Source organism: Bufo gargarizans, chromosome 11 (genome assembly GCF_014858855.1).
Source record: "Bufo gargarizans isolate SCDJY-AF-19 chromosome 11, ASM1485885v1, whole genome shotgun sequence".
Classification (NCBI taxonomy): Eukaryota; Metazoa; Chordata; class Amphibia; order Anura; family Bufonidae; genus Bufo; species Bufo gargarizans.
The window spans coordinates 31,371,607-31,394,290 of record NC_058090.1 but is presented as its reverse complement, the minus strand read 5'-3'; the positions used below and the strand labels follow the sequence as shown (position 1 = coordinate 31,394,290).

General features: G+C 44.2%; 1 protein-coding gene across 1 annotated transcript in view; it reads left to right on the top strand.

Annotated features, from left to right (window-relative positions):
• Nucleotides 1-22,684, top strand: part of BRF1 (BRF1 RNA polymerase III transcription initiation factor subunit) — a 266,657-nt gene that overhangs the window by 167,072 nt on the left and 76,901 nt on the right. The window contains exons 10-11 of the mRNA XM_044271525.1: nt 379-471; nt 1,543-1,788. Coding sequence (XP_044127460.1) covers nt 379-471; nt 1,543-1,788 — 339 coding nt within the window. The remainder of the gene's footprint in view (nt 1-378; nt 472-1,542; nt 1,789-22,684) is intronic.

Sequence of the window (22,684 nt, the reverse complement as noted above, 5' to 3'; positions counted from 1 at the left end):
AATCAAAACATTTTACAATTAAAATAAATCCCCCTTCCCTTTACCAAACTGAGGAGGAGCCAAATTGCCAAACCGAGCACCATACATAGTACCAGAGGAGCCGCAGGACAGATCAAATGCTGTGCGCCGTATAAGTTAAATTCACATATAGCACACATCACACCTTTCTCTCAGAAGTTGAGAATAGCATCACCTCAGGGACGTTTCGAGGCAGTATGTGGGATATTAACATATATTTGGAGACCCCATATTTAAACGGATTCCAGCTCTAGACGCAGAGAGTGTGCTGGTTGGTAATTCCGAGGGGGTATCTAACCACCGGCCCCAGATGGCTGCACACGTCAACGCAGTCACATATCCTTCTTGTTTCCATAACAGGAGAAATCACATCGTATCAGGACGAAATAGAGAATGAGCTGGAGAGTAGCAGGCCAAAGCCAAAGGGAATGTACGCTTCTTTCAGCAAAGACGGTGAGATTTATTATTGCATCTTTTTAAAGTCATTTGTCTCCTGTGATTCCTCTAATTATGCTTTACACTGATTATAAGCCAGCGGTAAGACAATGAACAGGAGCTGTTTACTAATATACATGTCTTCACTGTTTTTCATTCTGCAGCATTTTTTGCATGACCCTGACACAGTCCTGTAGAAATTCTGCAGGGGACAAATGGGTTAATCTCCTACTGATCTCATCCATCTATGGCTGGTAGATGGTTGAGGGGGCGGGGCATAGCAAAAGGGTGTGGGGCTTAAGGAGGTTGTCCCATCTCGGCGTGGAAATGGTGAGATTAGACTAAGCACCAACCTCAGGTGGCCGACCTTACAGGAAATGCCAGGTGGACCCGCACCCGCTGTTTCCATAGCTTCTATTGCAGTGAATGGGCACTACGCAGATAGTGTAGCACAGCAAGCTATGTGGTTTCCGTAACTCGGGCTTGTACTGCTATGCTGTTTACAGTATGTTGCTACAGAAAAGGGCTAAGGGTGGGCCCGCTTGGCGGTTTTCATAAGCCCGGCCAACTAGGGCCAGCTTTTGGTCCTATCTTGCCGTGAAAACAGCGAGCTAGGACAACCCTTTTAACTGTCTTTTTGTCCTGCAGGACAGAGGGTAGAGGCTGTTGCTGCAGCCAGCTGTCGTACAGCCCGACACAGGACTGTGAAGAAAAGGAACATGGCTGATCTTCTGGGACACACACAGAGTTTTTTTTATATATAAATTTCTCAGTATTAGGACCAAAGGAAGGGAAGAGAAGTAGTGAGGGGGGCTGGGATAGTTTTTTGTACATTATCTGTGTTCCAAAAATCACCACTACTCGCAGTGATGGATGTTAGGTGAATTGTATGTCAATGCTGGTCTTACCCTAGACCAGCTAAATTCCAGACTATTGGAATATCTGATAGTCCAGTGACTGGTCCCTTGAATGCTGATCTCTCGTGATAGCTTTTCATTCATTGAAAAAAGTAATTCTATACCACCAAAATAGGCTCCACATTTGTGACACTGCTACCTTCTTGTCGTGATGTGGACTGCTTCTCTCTAGATGTAGATGACTCCTCCAGTACGTTGGGAGATGATGACCGGGAGGATGAAGAGTTAGAAGCTGCCGCAAATCATCTTAACAAGGATTTTTACAGTGAATTGGCTGAGAAGACAAAATTGCATAGCTATGAGCCTACAGTCAAACCTATCCCTATAGAGACTCTGCTGGGGCCCCTGCCCACCGCTGCAAGCTTGGGGATTACAGACTCCATCAAGGAGTGCATCGAAACCAAGGGACAGGAGAAATGTAAGTAGAGTCCAAGTTATTTATATGTACGGTTTTGATTCATATAGACTTTAAGGCGTTTTCCCACTAAGAGCATTTATCATCTATGGACAGGATGTTTATGACTGGGGGCCCCACCACTGGGATCTCCATTAATAACTAGACCAGGGGTCCCTAGACCACAGTAGCTTCTCACCATACAATATGACGAGATGAAATTTGATAAGAGCTGTAGTCAGGCTTTGAGGAAAATTCCTCCCTTAATGGAAGTTACATGGTTCAATCCCATGATTTAATGGCATTCGATTGTCACCCAAACCTTACGGCAGCACTGTCTAGAAATAATAGAGTAAATTAGAGTTGAGATTCTTAAAATTCTATTCTAGTACGATTCAATTTGGGTCTGAATAAAGGCAACCTAAATTGAAAATGTGCTGATTGCCTAGGAAAGTCTCTTTCCGTGTCTCCCTCCCTCTGGGACTCTCCAGAATCGCACACAATTTGCATTCGGTAGAATCAGAACTTTTTAAAAAGTTTGGATCAAATTTCCAAATGACCAAATCACTTTCCTTATCTTTAGTTAGAATAATAACACCTAGTCCAGGGATCAGCAACCTCCGGCACTCTGGCTGCTGTGAAACTACAACTCCCAATTTGCTCAATTCTCTTCTATGGGAGTTTCGAGAACTGTTAAGCAAGAGTGCATGCCGGGCGTTGTCGTTTCACAGCAGCTGGAGTGCCAGTTTGCTGACTCCTGAACCAGTCATTTGCCTTTTGTATTACCTGTTAGGTTTTGACATTTGATTTAAATATTAAAAAATCCACTCAATTACATGATATTATATTAATTTGTGTAAACTCGTCAGGTTATTCAGTGTTTCACAGCGCTGTGAAAGTAATAATAAGGACATCCATGTTGTCTCAGCTGCTCCTGTGTATTCTTGTGCTGAGGTTTCTGCTTCTCCCAGAATATAAGGAGACTGGACCACACAGTGCTTGTGTCTGACAGGTGAGAAAACTAAAATCGTGCGGGTCGTTCTGAGGCAGATTCTCATCTGCAGCTAAACCAGATAAGGAAACTTGAATGTTAGGACTCCTGTAGTGATTTGATGAGGCCTCATGCACAGAGCCGTATGCAAGGACGGCGGCATGTGGAGTACTCTGCAGCTCCGTACTATGAAGCTGCCAACAAGCCCTTTGCCAGATGCTTATAGTAGGGGATTACCTCTGTACATATGGCTTGCAACGGAGTATGCATTGATTATTAGGGTTTTTGGACCCAAAATACTGTATTTTTCGCTTTATAAGACGCACCCGATGATGAGATGCACCCCAGGTTTTAGAGGAGGAAAATAAGAAAAAAATATTTTTAATCAGACCTCAGATCAGACCCCCATAAATTACAGGATATCGGATCAGACCCACATATCAGCCCTCCATGTCAGACCCCATCAGACCTTATAGCAACCCTTTATTTCAGACCCCATCAGACCTCAGATTAGGCCTCAATGTGAGACCCCCCCCCCCCCCATCAGACCTTATATCATCCCTTTATTTCAGACCCCATCAGACCTCATATCAGCCCTCAATGTGAGTCCCCCATCAGACCTCAGATAAGCCCTTTATTTCAGACCAGACCCCTATCAGCCCTCAATGTCAGAACCCCCCATCAGCCCTCATTGTCAGATCCCCCCAATCAGAGTTCCTTGCCAGAACCCCCATCAGACCTCATATCAGAATAAATAAAAAACTTCTCTTACCTCTCCTGCGCCGCGGCTCCTCTCCATCTACTGCAGCAGTCGCGCTCCCATGTCTTCTCCGGCCCGCACTGCACGGTAACCTGACTGAGTGCAGTGTCAGGTCATAGTGCGTGCACTACGTACGGGGTCAGGACAGTGAAGCGCCGGCCCCAGGAATGAAGACAGGCACGGCGAGTATTACAAGCGCTTGACTCCCTACTCCCAGCACCTAAAGCTCACTAGTATTCGATTTATAAGACGCACAGCCATTTCACCCCCACTTTTTTTGGGGTGGGGGGGGGGGTCTTATAAAGTGAAAAATACTGTAATCCTTTGCATGTCCTGAAATAAAATCGGAGGCATACATAAGGTACCATAAGACCTGAAGTGCTTTTATAGGTACTGCACCTCACTACAGTTCCCTACAAAATGGCTGTGACGCTCAATATTACATGTCTTGATGGTATGCGTTCAACCAAATGACAAACTCACTCTGATACATCTATTTATATGTAAGGTGTATTTTCCAGTATGAAGCAGAGCTATTGAGTGTGCGCTCTCCTCTGTCTACTGCGCGCTGTCTGGGTTATTTTCACCTGCACTATTTTTGCTCGCTGTGTGCACGCTTGGCTTCAGCTGATGCGGTTCTTAGTTCAGAGCATGTAGGCGCGCTCATGCTGGGTACGAAGACAGCATAGACCCGGGCAGAGGAGAGTACAGTATATAAACACTACACTGCACAAAGTGTACAAACCTGTTATTCCCAGGTAATGGGTGGCTCTCACACGCCCTGATAACATGGGTTGGGAAGCCTGACGTCTTCTAAGACCTTAAACAAACTTGTATTTGTTCTGGGATTATGAGTTTACTATTTTGTTATTTTGCTTTGATTACGGCTCAATTATTTAACTTTTTAAGGTGAATTCACATGTGAACTTTCTGTATTGAGATGCCTATGGCTGGGTTTTTTTAAAAAATGCTCCAACACAATCATTAGTTTTGGTTCTGAATGAATCTGAAAATGGCAGCTGACATTTTGTATCATGTAACCTAAATACACAATGCATAGAGAAGGATAACGTGTAAACCAATGAGGGGGGGGGGGCTAAACATATCAATATATATAGTACAAATATATATTAGATGCATAAAGGATTTGTCCTGGCTACAGATATTGATGATAGGATAGGTATTGAGGATAGGTCATCAGTATCAGATCGTGGGGGTCTCTGACACCCGGCCGAAACCCCCCCACCAATCAGCTGCTTCAGGCTGCCGTGGTGCCGGAAATGATACAGTGTAGAGAGTAGAAGGGCCAGCGTATTGCAGTACCCCGACACACTATACTGTGTACAGATCGGGCAGGGTGCCATGTGTCGGACCTCCATCAATCTGAAATTGATGACCTGTCCTGGGGACAGCTTTCACAATGTGATATGTGGTCGCTGGTGCTGAAAACTGTAACAAAGGTCCAGAATCTAATAAAGTAAGTGGTCACGTTTTAGTAATATTGTTCTGAGGTCACCCTTTAAATGTTTGTTTAAGGGATGTGGTCCCAAAGGAGCTCTCATTCAAGCAGGTCCTTAAAATGGTTGTCTCACCATGGACATTATTGACCTAATCATATTGTACGTGATAATTATCTGACTGCTGGGACTCCACCCACCAAACAGTAAAGTGGGGGTGCAAAGCCCCTCTTCCTCCCCACTGCATGATGGCAGTGAGGTGGAATTTTAATGCCGTGATGTTCAAGTGTGTGTCCTGAGGTGGGCTCCATCATTCAGTAAAGTGGCAAGGACACACACTTGACCACCATTGCATTCAGACTCTTGGTTCAGTAGCCCAAGTTTTTATTCATATTTTATTCTACTTAAAGCGTACCGGAGTTCTAAAAAAAAGTTTGCATACAGGTTGTGCATCGTTCTAAAAACTGTGAAGGGTGAGGTGTTTTTTGGGATTCCCTAATGTCTTCCTCAGCCCTACTGTTCCCTGTTTCAGCTGCACAGCTAGATGCACTTCTCTCACAAGCAGGGGCATCTCCCTTCTGTGCAATCTGCCAGCCCTGTACAGCACTGACCCCACTTCCCACTATATTTGTTTTCTTCTAGGGAGCTCCTAAAGCTGGTAAGGAGGTGGGGATTGGACTCACAGACACGCAGGAGCCTCTCTGCTCTTTAGAGACAGTGTAGAAGCAGTCCTTCTGTCAGGCTCAGGCGCTCAGCTTGCTCTAACATGCCCCCACTTTCTGTGAACCGTCTTCTATGTCTCTGTTACAGGTGGATGCAGACAGATTTTTTTTTTTTTTATGAAATGATTTAGAAATTTGCTAATTACGCCATTCTCAAATTAAATTAAATTGTGTGAAACTACAGCGACTCTTTAAAGGAGTGTTCCCACTAACAACATTTATCACCTATCCATGGGATGATGATTGCTGGAGGCTAACACTGATCCCCCCATTAGTCACTAGAATTGGGGTCCTGAGTACCCTACTTTTCCTCACCCCACAACCGCAATGCGGTGGTTTAAGTACCGCTTTAATGGTCTGGAGGGGCCACTGGCGGTCACCATCCTGTGAGTACCTAGTAAATGTTCATGGACGGACAGCCCCTTTAAAAAGGGCTATTAAGCCAGAATATCTTGACATACACAGTCCGATGGAGTGACTGTACACGGGGGGCTCTGTACATCCCTCTGCCGCATGTGTGATTCCTTATACAGTTGTCAGGCCCTGTCATTATCAGCTTCCATCAAGCAGGTCTTCAGTGTAAAGGTAGGTGACCGAAGTCACTGGTTAATGCTGCTCCCAGCACAATGCCTCCTCATGGTGCAGAATTGGCGGGATATTAGACGTTGTCTGTAGGGGATATTGAGTATTTTGTCCCAGTCAGGTGCCTTATTCCTGAATGATCAGAAGAAAACTGCTTCAGCCGGTGACGGCGGGGTCTATTAACATTCAGCCTCATCCTTCATTATAGCTGACTGTATCAGGCCCTCAGTGACAGGGCACAATCCCGGCCGGTGTCAGGCTGATGAAACATATGATTTATAACTTCTCTGTGCGGTTAATTTCGAACATGTTGAAACATTTAGTTATTGTTGTGAAAAATGACAGGATCTCGGCCGTCTGGAGACTTCACTGCTCAGTGTCGTTTATATCCGTTCATTATAAGTAATGCTCTCAGCGGGCAGCAGAGGGTTAAACACGCTCCAGTCTTATTGTAATCAGCGTACAGCAGCTTATTTTACTGAGATGATTTGAATAAGTGTTTGGTTGGCGGTGGTCCCACCACTTGGATACAACTCTGATTGGGGGTCCTGTGTCTCCTGTTCATTTGAAGGGCATCTGTCAGCAGGTTTGTACCTATCACACTGGCTGACCTGTTACATGTGCGCTCCACAGCCGAAGGCATCTGTGTTGGTCCCATATTCATATGTGCCTGCATTGCTGAGAAAAATTATGTATTAATATATGCAAATGAGCCACTAGGAGCAACGGGGGCGTTACCATTACACCTTTTACAGGATGAGGCAGTGAATACATCATCACACCTGGTCACTCAAAGTGCAGCAGTTGCAGAGAGAGCAGAGCCTCTAGGTGTAATGGTAACGCCCCTGTTACTCCTAGAGGCTCATTTGCATATATCAAAACATCAATATGAACATGGGACCAACACAGATGCCTTCAGCTGCCAAGCGCACATGTAACAGGTCAGCCAGTGTCATAGGTACAAACCTGCTGACAGATGCCCTTTAAGCCTAGCAGGACATATGTACAGTGGAGGCCCACCCATGAAGGTCAGTAGGCACTGTGCAGTGTATGTCAGGAGGATTTCCTAATACTTAAGTGTATGCCGGTGTACAGCCTTGTAGTGGCATATTGTGCCCTTAGGCTCCCACTTTAAAAATTATTTTATGGGCCTTATGTTTTTTTGGGAAGCCTGTGTATAGTGAAGCAGACTGTGCTATTTAATACAGCTGGAAACCCCTGTACTGATGTATACCGGGCCAACTGAGGCCATAGGGATGCTCTTTTGGTGGGTGAATAGGGATCTAGGAATATGTTTGGCAAATGCAACAGTGCATACATGATTCAGCCTTAGACTATCCTGACATACTCTAGGGATAGGCAATAAATATCATCCAAAAGCCTTTATGGAGTTTTTCCAGGATTAGGATAGGCAGTCAATATCGACTGAGTTTAGGTGACTCTTGACACCCACTACTCAGGTGAGCACTGCGGCATTGTTCTGTCCTCTGCACATCATTTACTTAGTGGCAGCGGCGCCGGGCATTGCAGAGGCGTCACATTCACTTGAATGGGATAAAGCTGCAACACCCTGCTCCAGCGCCACTCGCCTGGTAGACTATGCAGAGGACAAAGTAAAGAATGACAAGGCCATGGTTTGCCATCAGTAAAAGCCTCACCGATCTAATTATTCTGAACCCAGAAAACCCCTTTAACCGAAATTCTCAACCCTGCTGAGTTCCTGGCATTTTATTACGGAAGCTCAGATGTTGGATAGAGAGAAGCTGCTAGGTCACAGAGTAGTTTTACATGACAGCTATTCAAATTAATGTGCAGCCGGGTAATACATCAGAGTGAGAGGCGCTCCGGCTGGTAAAGTGCAGTGTGCCGTCAGCCCTTCTCACCTATATCCATAATGTGGATATCCGCAATAGTCCAGTGCTGACCGAGGTCTGCAGAACTAGCCCTGATCAGGACGTGCCGTAGTCACCAGAAGTACACAAAAAGTCAAAATAATAAAAATATAATGATGTAAGATTCTGCTTCATGGCTTGATTGGACAAAGTGATATCGGACCAGTCCATCTTTGTGTTGTCTTGTCCGTGTGCCGAGTAATAACACAAAGTGCCGTCTAAGCAGGAAATTAATCTCCAGACGTACCAAAACTGTGAGCTCAGAGTGACAGCGGGGTAGAGGAAATGCAGACATCAGTTTCGGTCATTTATGAGCCCCCGTCGTTTTGGACGTTTAGGTGTCGCCCTCTTTCAATATGGTGAATAAGACATTTGTCACAATTGACCAATCCATAAAACCCATGGAACAAACATCTGTGACAACAATGTAGAAACGGTATATAGGGCCTGTATCAATCCTGTCTTTTATTTTTATTTTTTTTATTTTATTTTTAGCAAATACTTGTATTTTTTTGAATCCTGTTTTGTGCTGTTCCTCTGTTATTCTCCCTGGAAACATTTGAATAATTTGACCCCTGGTTGTCACCATTTCCTTTGTCAATAGGGTGTGCCCCTATATAGTCTGATACTGTCAGCGCTTTTCATCAATTACCACTTAAATTTGTAGGTGCTTGGAAGGGTTAAATGTAGTGTTTATGAAGGCGTGTGAGAGGTATGATGTGAACAGTCATGTTTTGGATGGCGAGTGGGCACACACTGGATCTGAAGAGAGTATGGTGCCAACTTTTTCTTGGACATGAAGCTCTTGTAGCCTTTTCACTGCTCGCCAAATCAGGAGAGAAATGCTGACCGCCCTGTGCCAGCTGTAATAATCAGTACTGGTCTGCTGCCCTACAACACGTCCCCCTCCTCTTCCACTGGACCAGTTTCCCTGTGTACTTGTATGCCTAACATTATGTTCTGTGATAATCGGCGTCAGCCTCTCCGTCCACCTCCCCTGACATGTCTGTTTTAGTAACTACTTTCATTCCTCGTATAATAACGATTCTGCACCATCTATTCTTATTACTCTATGTTGTGCCGTTCCTTTATTATCCCTGCTAGACGTTATGAATTAATTGCTAGCAGTTTGCAGTGAAGACCAAGATGGGTATTACTAGTTATCTAATCAGTGCAGTCAGTGTCGGGACCATGCAGGGACACACCCTTAACTGGTAACGCTCAGATGAACCTTTGTTCATAAACTTATATTTAATTGACTAGAAAAGTGCTAAACTGTCAATAATTAGCCCAGGGAGTAGAGAGTATTTTGAACATAAACTGGGGCCTCCTTGCAACGTATAATAAAACTTAACTTTTACTTAGACATTTCAAAATAAAGTAATCATTCGTGCTTAAAGGGAACCTGTCACCAGTTTTATGATGTCCTAACTAAGGGCAGCATAAATAAATGACTGATTCTCTTAGCAAAATGCTGGGTCACTTTCTTTAAAGGATAACTGTCACACTTAGACCCTAATTTCAATTTTCATATATGTAGTTACTAATAACATGATATTCCAGAATCAGTTACTATTAGACTGACTTACCCCATATTTAATAAGATTCAGCCCTTAGCAACCAGTCTGCATAAAACTGCAATCTCACTATTCAGTTAAGATGGCCGCCACTGCCCTCACCCTGAGGCTAATCCCGCCTGCCCTCACTAGCCAGTAACAATAGCCCCCCCAAAAGTGTCAGTAACCAGAGCCCTCCCCCTAAAGGGTTAATCTCCTGCAGCACAAAGGGGTCCTCTTACCACATGTTGCGTTCATTTATACACAGAGCAGACGGCAGATCTCCCTTCCCTGTTGTGCGCTGCTTCAACTCTGCATTCTCCAGCTCTGCTGAGTGAGGGAGCGTCTGCCAAGTGCAGGGACAGGGAGAAGTGCACACAGCCCAGGCACTGTCATCAGCTGCTGGGGAGGACCTGGCTTTAATTATTTACTTGCAGTCCCTGTCTGTCAGCAATGTGACCTTGCACGCTGCGTGCTTCTGCTGTCCTCAGTCCTTCAACACATAGACGGACCCTGCATAGCAACCTAATTAAGCACAGGTAAAAGCAGGCAGTACAGGGAACAAAACTGTGGAATTAAGGGGTAATTGAATACACAGTGAAAAGTTGAAATAGGGCCGCCAAGGAGATATTAATCACCACATTCTAATACTCCAAAAAATTATATATATGACAGTTATACTTTAATTGACCCAGTCAATCTGCCAACATCTTGTATTGAAAAGCTCCAGCTGATAATGATGAGTCATGAATATTCATGAGCTCCTGACTCTCCCCGCCCACCTGCTGCTGAGTGACAGTTATTTTCCATATAAATCAGCAGCAGGTGGGCAGGGGAGTGGCTATAGCTCTGAATTAAATATACGCTGGACTCAATGACATCATGCTTGACTCAAATCAGCTCATTAGCATGCGGCATCTTTGTGTGTATATTATGAGGTAACCATCTGTCACACCAGTAAGTGAATACATCTAAGGCACTTTTTAGTAGTTAATGATTGTATATAATTAGTTAGATTATAATCAAATATCCACATGACAGGTTCCCTTTAAAGATCATTTGTGCTTAACAGGTCTAGGTCGAGATCACGGCGGCTAATTGGGGTCAATGCACAACAGTAGTCATAAGTAGTATCATACGTTTTTTGATACTTTGCAAGGAGGCCCCAGTTTATGTTCAAAATTTGTTCATAAACCTCTACCAGGAATAATAGAGGAATGGCACATCACAGAGTTATTTGAAAAGATGCTCCAGAAATGTTATTACGTGGGGAACGTAAGTAGTTAGTAAATCAGGCATGTCATGGGTCCTATTTAAGGTCCTGACTGAATGTTTTTGGAATTGTACAGAAGTGGATGGAATTGTAGGAAGACTGATAAAACTGTCATCAGGGCATATTCCAGGTGTTTGTAGGCTCTTGGGTGCCTTGTCTTTCTCCTCTCTGACGAATAACAAAAAAAAAAAAAAGAGAAAAAAAAGAAGTTTACTCCGAATTCCATGCACCCCCAAAGGGGGTTTAGTTCACGATTGCCTTGAATCAATATGCAATAAAAGTCCATGAAGCATCTCAAAATTGTTTATCTCAAAAGGCCCAGTTTACACAGTTGTTTTTGCAAAGGCTAAATCCACAGCAGAAACCCCTCAGTTACTCATTGTGAATGCTGCGGATCCGCTTGTTGTTTGGCCCATTTGAATTTAGCTAAACTTTGAGAGGGCATTCGGCTCCTGTCTGGACATAATGCAGCTATAAACCATGGCTACAAGAACTGCAGCGCTGTTTCGGGTGTGAAAACAGCACCTTTGCATAAAACAGAAGTACAAATGAAGATGAGAAACTTTCTACTATATCTTATTAGAGAAAATGCCCCTTTCTTCACTTATCAGGCTCCTTTCCTCCTTCTTCCCACCTGCCTCCTTAAAGGGTTTGTGACAAGTTTGGGGGTCTGTCTTCTGGGACCGCCACTGATCCTGATTGTAATCTATCAGCTTTGAGCATGCTCCCCACCACTCCACTCATCTCTATGGAACTACTGAAGCCAAACAGAGTACAACACTTGACAATCTCCATCAGTCCCATATAGATGATTAGAGCAGCAGTAGAGCTTGTCCACCACTCTATTCATATGGGGAGACACAGGACCCCTGTTCTTGTGATCTGTAATCGATGTGGGTCCCAGCAGTTGGACCTGTACAGAGTCCTGAGTTTAGAAATTGCCACAGCCCTTTTTACCGTTCAATCACTCTGAATTCCCTGAGGTTGACTCAGGTTAGACTAGCCCATAGAAATCCATGGAGGGGGCAAGATCAGGAGAATAGTTGCTATGATGGCTCTGTGGCAGGCGCATCACTATGAAGTGCCTTTTGCTCTGTGGCATTACAAGAATTTTGATATCTCTGACCTTTTAGTCTAACCAGACTGTCTATTACTCTGTAATTCCTCTAGCACCATTCTATGGAAACAGTAAGTTTAAAGAGCACACCAAATGCTTGAAATAACTTCTTTATTAACTTTAACTTTTCTTCATATATAACACTGCCGCCTCCGCAGCAGATAGTCTATGTACAAAATACATGTTGAAAAGATATCACAAGATGGTGGTTCAACTGTTCAATCTTGTCATTCAACATAAAATGGTGAATATATTTCTCTCTTGAGTATCTGTACTGTCACTTTAAGTTATTTAAGCACTTTATGATCTCTCTGAGAGGTATATCTGAGGTCTAACTAATAGTTCACTTGCTAAATTTGCTCGCAATTTGCAATATGCAGTTAGCAGTAACTATTTTCAGATTGGTTGAGTATGATCTGGTATGATTGTATGCAATTTGGATTGTGAACTTTGTAGTTTGCAATTGGTGGAACTATTTTAGCCTCTTGCTTCCATAAAACATAGCTCTTAGTGGAGTGTGTGTCTGTTCAGGTCCTCTCTCTGGTGAATAATGATTCCAGCAGCTCCTGCAAGCTATGTGTGAGGCTGGCTGTAATTGGTCAAAACTCCCGGGCTGTGTGAGGCTAGCTAGGATTGGTCAAGACTCCTGCTTTGCAACAACAGTTTAACTCTATGCTTTCTGTTGTGTCTGCTGTGTCATTGACCTTACCTTACATTATATAATGAATCTTAAAGGCATTTTATCTTTTCTGCTTCTATGAACACAATGTATATAACAGTTATGACATCCAAACATGAAGTCACTGTAAATAACTCTGCTTTTGTCTTTAACACACAAACATAGGAACTGTATTAAGGTTATTGGCAGGTTTAGCTATATAAACATATAAGCTATATTAGCAACCTAGGACAGGTTTTAGCTGGCCAGCTACAGGCTCCCCTGTCTATCTGTAGCGCACCCTTAGAAGCAGGAGCATGGAGGACTTTATACAGCAGTACTGGACAGTGTAGCTGTAAATCAAGCACTGAGGTGAGATAGAAAAACGTATCAGAGCCAGCAGCAGCATCTCCCTGCCTCTGTCTTACTCTGCAGTTGTTTCCCCATACATTTTTATGGTATCTATGGGCTGAAGACGTCCACTGCTCTGGGAATCATCCGGATGTCACTATTACGAGCCGGCAGACGTGTAATGTAATATTTTCTTTGTGTTTTCCAGTGTGATGCTTTTCACTGCCGGTCTCTCTTGCCTTCCTTCACTTCTTCACCTCATTAATTTCCATATAGCCCTGCTATAAAATGCACCTCTAGCAAAACCGGGCATTCAAAGCAAGAGATCGTCTTCACTGCTTAGGGAAAGTCAGTGGAGACACTGCTTTAATTGTGTCTGTGACATTTCCGAGATTTGCTCTAGTCTCAGCCCTTGGCGTTCTGTGTTCATTTATATTCACAGGTACTCTGAGGAAATAGAGTCATCTCGGCTGACGTTTCAATAAGTGCAGGTTCTCCTAACCTGAGCATACGGGCGGCTGAGTATTGAGGGTCAGCCTCGTTACTGGACCCAGTTTTACAGAAATATACGCAAATTACTTCTTATGTAGACTGCACAAATGCCTGCGGCAGTGGAGGAAGTGGTGCCGGCAAGTTAATTACATTTCCCTGTGTACGGCATGATGGCTGATGCTACAAAGCCACTTCTAATGGGTTTTTAGGCACGTGTTGCATCTAGTGCTTGTATAATAGGCACACGTAAGAGAAGGCGGGTTATAGTCACATTTGGAATATATAAACCCCCAGTTATATGATCTGATCCTACATGGTGACGAATGCTGGGTGACAATCTCCTAGGACAGGGATCAGCAACCTTCGGCTCTCCAGCTGTTGTGAAACTACAACTCCCAGCATGCACTCTTACTCGGCTATTCTTGTAACTACCTTTAGAAGTGAAAGGAGGATTCTGCGAGTTGTAGTTTCAGAACAGCTGGAGTGCCATAGGTTGCTGATCCCTGTCCTAGGACAAGCGTTGCGATGCCTATAGGCCAGATAGCATACGAATTCACTGCTGTGCCTGTACCATAGGCACTGCTGTCAGCGGAGCCTTCTGCTTGCAATGGGATCTGCAGATAATCTCACCATTATGGAGTCAGCCTGACTTGAGGACTGACAGATTGGTGTGCACCCAATCCAAGCCTATTGTTTCTCTACTGGAGCTATCTGGCCCCCTCCCACCATAGAAAGCTGAGCATGCATGTCAGTAGAGGAGTCAGGAAAGATGGATGACTGATCGGCTGGAAACGGTCTTATGTCTATGCACATCTTAAAGGATAACTGTCATATTTTCATGTTGTTGCTGTTCACATACCACTTGTTTAATAAGATTCCGTCCATAGCAACCGCTCCTCACAAGACTTCTTTCTGACTATCTTCTCAAGATGGACACTGATTCCCTTACCCTGAGGCTAAGACCTCCCTCCCTAACTACCCAGAATTCATTCGGCTCATCTCGGGAATGTGCAGCCTCACCCCAATCAATCAACTTTCTCTACACTAAACACGCCTTCTTCCTCCTGAGTAGTTGATCACGAATATTCTAATCGCAAATTTTTATAGTGAAATCGGCACAATCCCAGTCCAGTATCTATCTGCATTCCCCATGTAATAAAAATTCTGGAGCATCTTTTCAAATAACTGTTATGTTGTGCCATTCCTCTATTACTCCTGCTAAAAGTTATGAATAAATTGCCAGCAGTCAGCAATAAAGGTCCAGCTGGGTGCTACCAGTTTGGGGTGTGCCCCTGCGCAGTCTGACGCTATCCAACCAGTGCTGCCAGTGTCAAACTGTGCAGGGACACCCCCCCAAACTGGTAACACAAAGTTGGATCTTCATTGTAGAATGCTAGTAATTAATTGACAGACTTTTGGAAGGTGTAATAGAGAAATGGCACAACATAGAGCCATAAGAATAGATGCTCCTAATATTTTTCTCATGGGGGATGCAAGTAGTTACTAAGGCAGACATGTCAGGAGTGGGGACAGGTCCTATTTATACTATGGTCACTGCCGGTGTAATGTGCGGGGCTCGGCCGCTGATTCCATTCCCCGGCCCCTATTTATTCATTTATATCATGCTTATTACCAATGAAGACTAGCTGGATACCCCTGTATAGAATTGTATTAATTACTGTAACAAATGCTTGTGCAGGAAACTGTGTAAGGCTACTTTCACACTAGCGTTTTGGCTTTTTTGTGAGATCCGTTCAGGGCTCTCACAAGCGGTCCAAAACGGAACAGTTTGCATTCTAATGCATTCTGAATGGAAAAGGATCCGCTCAGAATGCATCAGTTTTCCTCTGATCAGTCTCATGGCAAACGGACAACAAAACGCTGCTTGCAGTATTTGGTGTCCGTCTGATGAAACTGAGCCAAACGGATCCGTCCTGACACACAATGTAAGTCAATGGGAACGGATCCGTTTTCACTAACACAATAGAAAACGGATCCGTCCTCCATTGACTTTCAATGGTGTTCAAGACTGATCCGTCTTGGTTATGTTAACCACCTCCGGACCGCCTAACGCACATGTGCGTTCCGGAGGTGGCAGGCTGGCGCACAGTCACGCATCGGCGCGTCATCTCGCGAGACGCGAGATTTCCTGTGAACGCGCGCACACAGGCGCGCGCGCTCACAGGAACGGAAGGTAAGCGAGTGGATCTCCAGCCTGCCAGCGGCGATCGTTCGCTGGCAGGCTGGAGATCCGAATTTTTTAACCCCTAACAGGTATATTAGACGCTGTTTTCATAACAGCGTCTAATATACCTCCTACCTGGTCCTCTGGTGGTCCCTTTTGTTAGGATCGACCACCAGAGGACTCAGGTAGGTCAGTACAGTCGCACCAAACACAACACCACACTACACCCCCCCCCCCTCCCCCCGTCACTTATTAACCCCTTATAAACCCCTGATCACCCATGATCACCCCATATAAACTCCCTGATCACCCCCCTGTCATTGATCACCCCCCTGTCAGGCTCCGTTCAGACGTCCGTATGATTTTTACGGATCCACGGATACATGGATCGGATCCGCAAAAAGCATACGGACGTCTGAATGGAGCCTTACAGGGGGGTGATCAATGACAGGCGGGTGATCACCCATATACACTCCCTGATCACCCCCTGTCATTGATCACCCCTCTGTCATTGATCACTCCCCTGTAAGGCTCCATTCAGACGTCCGCATGATTTTTACGGATCCACGGATACATGGATCGGATCCGCAAAACACATGCGGACGTCTGAATGGAGCCTTACAGGGGGTGATCAATGACAGGCGGGTGATCACCCATATACACTCCCTGATCACCCCCCTGTCATTGATAACCCCCCTGTAAGGCTCCATTCAGACGTCCGCATGCGTTTTGTGGATCCGATCCATGTATCCATGGATCCGTAAAAAATCATGCGGATGTCTGAATGGAGCCTTACAGGGGGGGTGATCAGTGACAGGGGGGTGATCACCCTGATTACCCTGATCACCCCCTGTCATTGATAACCCCCCTGTAAGGCTCCATTCAGACGTCCGCATGCGTTCTGTGGATCCGATACATGTATCCATGGATCCGTAAAAAATCATGCGGATGTCTGAATGGAGCCTTACAGGGGGGGTGATCAGTGACAGGGGGGTGATCACCCTGATTACCCTGATCACCCCCTGTCATTGATAACCCCCCTGTAAGGCTCCATTCAGACGTCCGCATGCGTTCTGTGGATCCGATCCATGTATCCATGGATCCGTAAAAAATCATGCGGATGTCTGAATGGAGCCTTACAGGGGGGGTGATCAGTGACAGGGGGGTGATCACCCTGATTACCCTGATCACCCCCTGTCATTGATAACCCCCCTGTAAGGCTCCATTCAGACGTCCGCATGCGTTCTGTGGATCCGATACATGTATCCATGGATCCGTAAAAAATCATGCGGATGTCTGAATGGAGCCTTACAGGGGGGGTGATCAGTGACAGGGGGGTGATCACCCTGATTACCCTGATCACCCCCTGTCATTGATAACCCCCCTGTAAGGCTCCATTCAGACGTCCGCATGCGTTCTGTGGATCCGATACATGTATCCATGGATCCGTAAAAAATCATGCGGATGTCTGAATGGAGCCTTACAGGGGGGGTGATCAGTGACAGGGGGGTGATCACCCTGATTACCCTGATCACCCCCTGTCATTGATAACCCCCCTGTAAGGCTCCATTCAGACGTCCGCATGCGTTCTGTGGATCCGATACATGTATCCATGGATCCGTAAAAAATCATGCGGATGTCTGAATGGAGCCTTACAGGGGGGGTGATCAATGACAGGGGGGTGATCAGGGAGTCTATATGGGTGATCACCCCCCTGTCATTGATCACCCCGCTGTCATTGATCACCCCCCCCCCCCCTGGTAAGGCTCCATTCAGACATTTTTTTTGGCACAAGTTAGCGGAAATTTTTTGTTTTGTTTTTGTTTTTTCTTACTAAGTCTCATATTCCACTAACTTGTGTCAAAAAATAAAATCTCCCATGAACTCACCATACCCCTCACGGAATCCAAATGCGTAAACATTTTTAGACATTTATATTCCAGACTTCTTCTCACGCTTTAGAGCCCCTAAAAAGCCAGGGCAGTATAAATACCCCACATGTGACCCCATTTCGGAAAGAAGACACCCCAAGGTATTCGCTGAGGGGCATATTGAGTCCATGAAAGATTGAAATTTTTGTCCTAAGTTAGCGGAAAGTGAGACTTTGTGAGAAAAAAAACAAAAAAAAATCAATATCCGCTAACTTATGCAAAAAAAAAAAAATTCTAGGAACTCGCCATGCCCCTCACGGAATACCTTGGGGTGTCTTCTTTCCAAAATGGGGTCACTTGTGGCGTAGTTATACTGCCCTGGCAATTTAGGGGCCCAAATGTGTGAGAAGTACCTTGCAATCAAAATGTGTAAAAAATGGCCTGCAAAATCCGAAAGGTGCACTTTGGAATGTGTGCCCCTTTGCCCACCTTGGCTGCAAAAAAGTGTCACACATGTGGTATCGCCGTACTCAGGAGAAGTTGGGGAATGTGTTTTGGGGTGTCATTTTACATATACCCATGCTGGGTGAGAGAAATATCTTGGCAAAAGACAACTTTTCCCATTTTTTTATACAAAGTTGGCATTTGACCAAGTTATTTTTCTCACCCAGCATGGGTATATGTAAAATGACACCCCAAAACACATTCCCCAACTTCTCCTGAGTACGGCGATACCACATGTGTGACACTTTTTTGCAGCCAAGGTGGGCAAAGGGGCACACATTCCAAAGTGCACCTTTCGGATTTTGCAGGCCATTTTTTACACATTTTGATTGCAAGGTACTTCTCACACATTTGGGCCCCTAAATTGCCAGGGCAGTATAACTACGCCACAAGTGACCCCATTTTGGAAAGAAGACACCCCAAGGTATTCCGTGAGGGGCATGGCGAGTTCCTAGAATTTTTTATTTTTTGTCGCAAGTTAGTGGAATATGAGACTTTGTAAGAAAAAATAAAAATAAAAAAATCATCATCATTTTCCGCTAACTTGTGACAAAAAATAAAAAGTTCTATGAACTCACTATGCCCATCAGCGAATACCTTAGGGTGTCTACTTTCCGAAATGGGGTCATTTGTGGGGTTTTTCTACTGTCTGGGCATTGTAGAACCTCAGGAATCATGACAGGTGCTCAGAAAGTCAGAGCTGCTTCAAAAAGCGGAAATTCACATTTTTGTACCATAGTTTGTAAATGCTATAACTTTTACCCAAACCATTTTATTTTTGCCCAAACATATTTTTTTTTTATCAAAGACATGTAGAACAATAAATTTGGCGAAAAATTTATATATGGATGTCATTTTCTTTTTGCAAAATTTTACAGCTGAAAGTGAAAAATTTCATTTTTTTGCAAAAAAATCGTTACATTTTGATTAATAACAAAAAAAGTAAAAATGTCAGCAGCAATAAAATACCACCAAATGAAAGCTCCATTAGTGAGAAGAAAAGGAGGTAAAATTCATTTGGGTGGTAAGTTGCATGACCGAGCGATAAACGGTGAAAGGAGTGTAGTGCCGAAGTGTAAAAAGTGCTCTGGTCATGAAGGGGGTTTCACCTAGCGGGGCTGAAGTGGTTAAAGATAATACATACGGATCCGTTCTGAACGGATGCAGACGGTTGTATTATCTGAAAGGATCCGTACATAACCCGACGCTTGTGTGCATTTTCCTACCCTTGATCTACATGATATGGGCACATTGAGATTATCAGTTGTATGTGATTTGTGCAGTTTGACACCATTATTTCCAACCACTGCATTAACACTCATCTTTCACAGCCGGGGTGTTGGTGGCTTGTGTGACCTGGGTGGTGGTCTTATTGGTCTTTAATTGCACTTTTGCTTGCTGACTGTCGGTGCCAATATACATATATATATAAAAATATGACTTTTTGTAGGATACTTTGTGAATGCAATGATGGTGGCTCCAGAAATAGCCGTATTTCCAGGTGTGTCCCGGCCGGGTTCACGTGTCCATGGGGCAGCACAGATAAGACCTTGTTTACCTTTTTGCGGCTTTCAGATTATTGTCCATTTTTATCTGGGAACATAATAATGTCATACTTTCCAAAGCTTTGACCAGGATTCGGCTTCCTGCTGAGCAGTGTTATTCTGTGCAGAGCAGTTTAACTGACTCAGTGCCGCAGTTTAATATGTGCTCCCCTGCAGCTGAAGGCGCCATGTGCCTTCTATAACTTATTCAACATGCCAATCCTTCTTATCCCCATCCTCCCTCCCCACCATCGGCATACCCCAATACACACGAGTGTCTTCCAGTCCCAATCAAATCTGTAGGGTTGTCTGTCTTTGTGTATGGGCAAAGGGGTTTTCCAGGAGTCAAATATTGATGACCTATCCTCAGGAGTGGTCGTCAGTATCTGATCAGTGGGGGGTTCGGCTCCCAGCACTCCCCCACTGGAAAGGGCAGAAGCACCAATGTGACGTCAAGTCCATTCATTACAGCAGAGATGCCCAACCTGTGGCTCCCAACATGCCCTGGATAGCTGTAGGCTGTCCAGGCATGCTGAGAGTTGTAGTTTTGCAACAGCTGGAGGGCCGCAGGTTGGGCATCCCTGACCTACAGCATGTGCAAGTGCAATTGAATGGGACTGAGCTGTAATACCAAGCACAGCCACTATGCAATGTACGCGCTGTACTTGGTATAGAATAGCGAGGCAGCAGCGCTGGTACAAGCACTTCCACCCTTTCAAACTTCTGATTAGTGGGAGTCTGACTTCCACCGATCAGATATTGATGACCCATCCCCTGAATGAATGTTCTGATCATATTGTATATATAATGAGAGTATAACATGGTCTTTCCTTCCATAGTAGTACCGTACAGATGCGTGCACCATATACCGTTTCTGATATTTTCTGTAGCCCCCACTTTATCACTAAGAATAGACTGGTTAGTTGCTGGAGGGTCAGATCAGCTTCTGGTCTGGCACACCTGAACTGCTGCACCGGAATTGCTGCGGGCACAGGTGTACTCAGGCAGGAGCGCTTGTGTGCACTAAATTTAATGTGTATGCCGACGTTCCTCCCCATACATCCCATCCAGCAAGCTGACCGAGAGGGAGCAGAAGGTTATAACGATGGCAGGGCAGCAGATAGGTCAGGAGGAAGGTGCTCGACCATTACTTTCTATAGCCAGTGGACTAATTAACATCCAACAGGCCCAAAAAAAAGTTTCCCCAAGCAACAGACATTAGGGGCCTGGCTGCTCCTGTACTACCGTAACTAAATTAGAAAAAATAAAATAAAAAATCTGTAATTTTTTTTTTTTTTATGTTGTGCAAACTGAACCCAGTATTTTTTAAGCCAGTGTGAGGAGGGTATTTTAAAGGGATAGAAAGTATATAGGAAAGATTTTACTTCTTAGTTTTTTTTATTTTTATACATTTCTGGTTTTGGCATCAAAAGCTGCATTAAAAAACCTCATTAAAGGGGTATTCCAGTCTCCTATTCTTCGGATTTGGGAGAAGACAAAATACCATTAATCAACTCTTCCTCAAGCCACCTTATAGATGTCATACATGCCCCCTTGTACTTTGCATACAAAAACTAAAATGAGAACTTCCGTGCGGATGCGATGCGTGAGTTGAACGCATTGCACCCACACTGAATACCGACCCATTCATTTCTATGGGGCTGTTCACATGAGCGGTGATTTTCACGCATCACTTGTGCGTTGCATGAAAATCGCAGCATGCTCCTCTTTGTGCGTTTTTCACGCAATGCAGGCCCCATAGAAGTAAACGGGGTTGCGTGAAAATCGCAAGCATCTCCAAGCAAGTGTGAATGCGGTGCGATTTTTCACGCACGGTTGCTAGGAGACGATCCGGATGGAGACCTGATCATTATTATTTTCCCTTATAACATGGTTATAAGGGAAAATATTAGCATTCTGAATATAGAATGCATAGTACAATAGCGCTGGAGGGGTTAAAAAATAATAATAATAATTGAACTCTCCTTAATCCACTTGCTCGCGCAGCCAGCATCTCCTTCTTTTTTTATCTTAGCTCTGTGTAGCAACAAGGACCTTTGGTGACGTCACAGTCATCACATGATCTTTTAACATGGTGATGGATCATGTGATGACCGGAGTGACGTCACCACAGGTCCTGTTCCTCCACACAGCAAAGATGAAGACAGAAGGAGATGCCGGCTACGCGAGCAAGTGGACTAAGGTGAGTTAAAAAAATAAATAAAAATATATATATATATATATATATATATATATATATATATATATATATAATTTATTTTTTTAACCCCTCCAGCGCTATTGTACTATGCATTCTGTATTCATAATGCTATTATTTTCCCTTATAACCATGTTATAAGGGGAAAAAAAATACAATCTTAGGGGTTTTTAATTAACTGTGCCCCAAAGTTTTCAGTTGAGGCAGACACAATAAATGCCTAATCAATTTGGAGCTCCCTATGTTTTTGACCAAGCCTGTTGTATATCTACCTGAAAAAATAACATTGTAACATGACCAGTGTTGGACACTGTCAGGTTATGGTGAAATGACTCCTCTAATCTGCTGCTCCATCCCCCATGCTTTCCACTGCAGCTCAGTTAACTACGAAAAACTGAGAGCCATTAAAGAATGAGTATAAACTTACCAGTGAAATAAATCTAAATATAATGTAATTTTCCTGCCTGTGTTATAGCAGATAAGCGCCAGTGAGGTGAGGACAGTCTGGTGTTCAGTTTTAAAGGTTCTTTTATATATTTTTTCACCGGATGCCGTGTTTGCCCCTTTTGTTTGAGGAGTGTTCCTTCTTTTTACTGTTGCTGTCATATTTTTTTGCATTGCTGGTAAATGAATTTGCCGGTGAGAAATGTTCTGCGTCGTCTGTGAAAGACATTAGGGGTTCCTTGTGCCAGAATGATTTTGTTACCAGGGTCTTCACGTGTGAGCTGCAGCAGACCTTTCATGAAT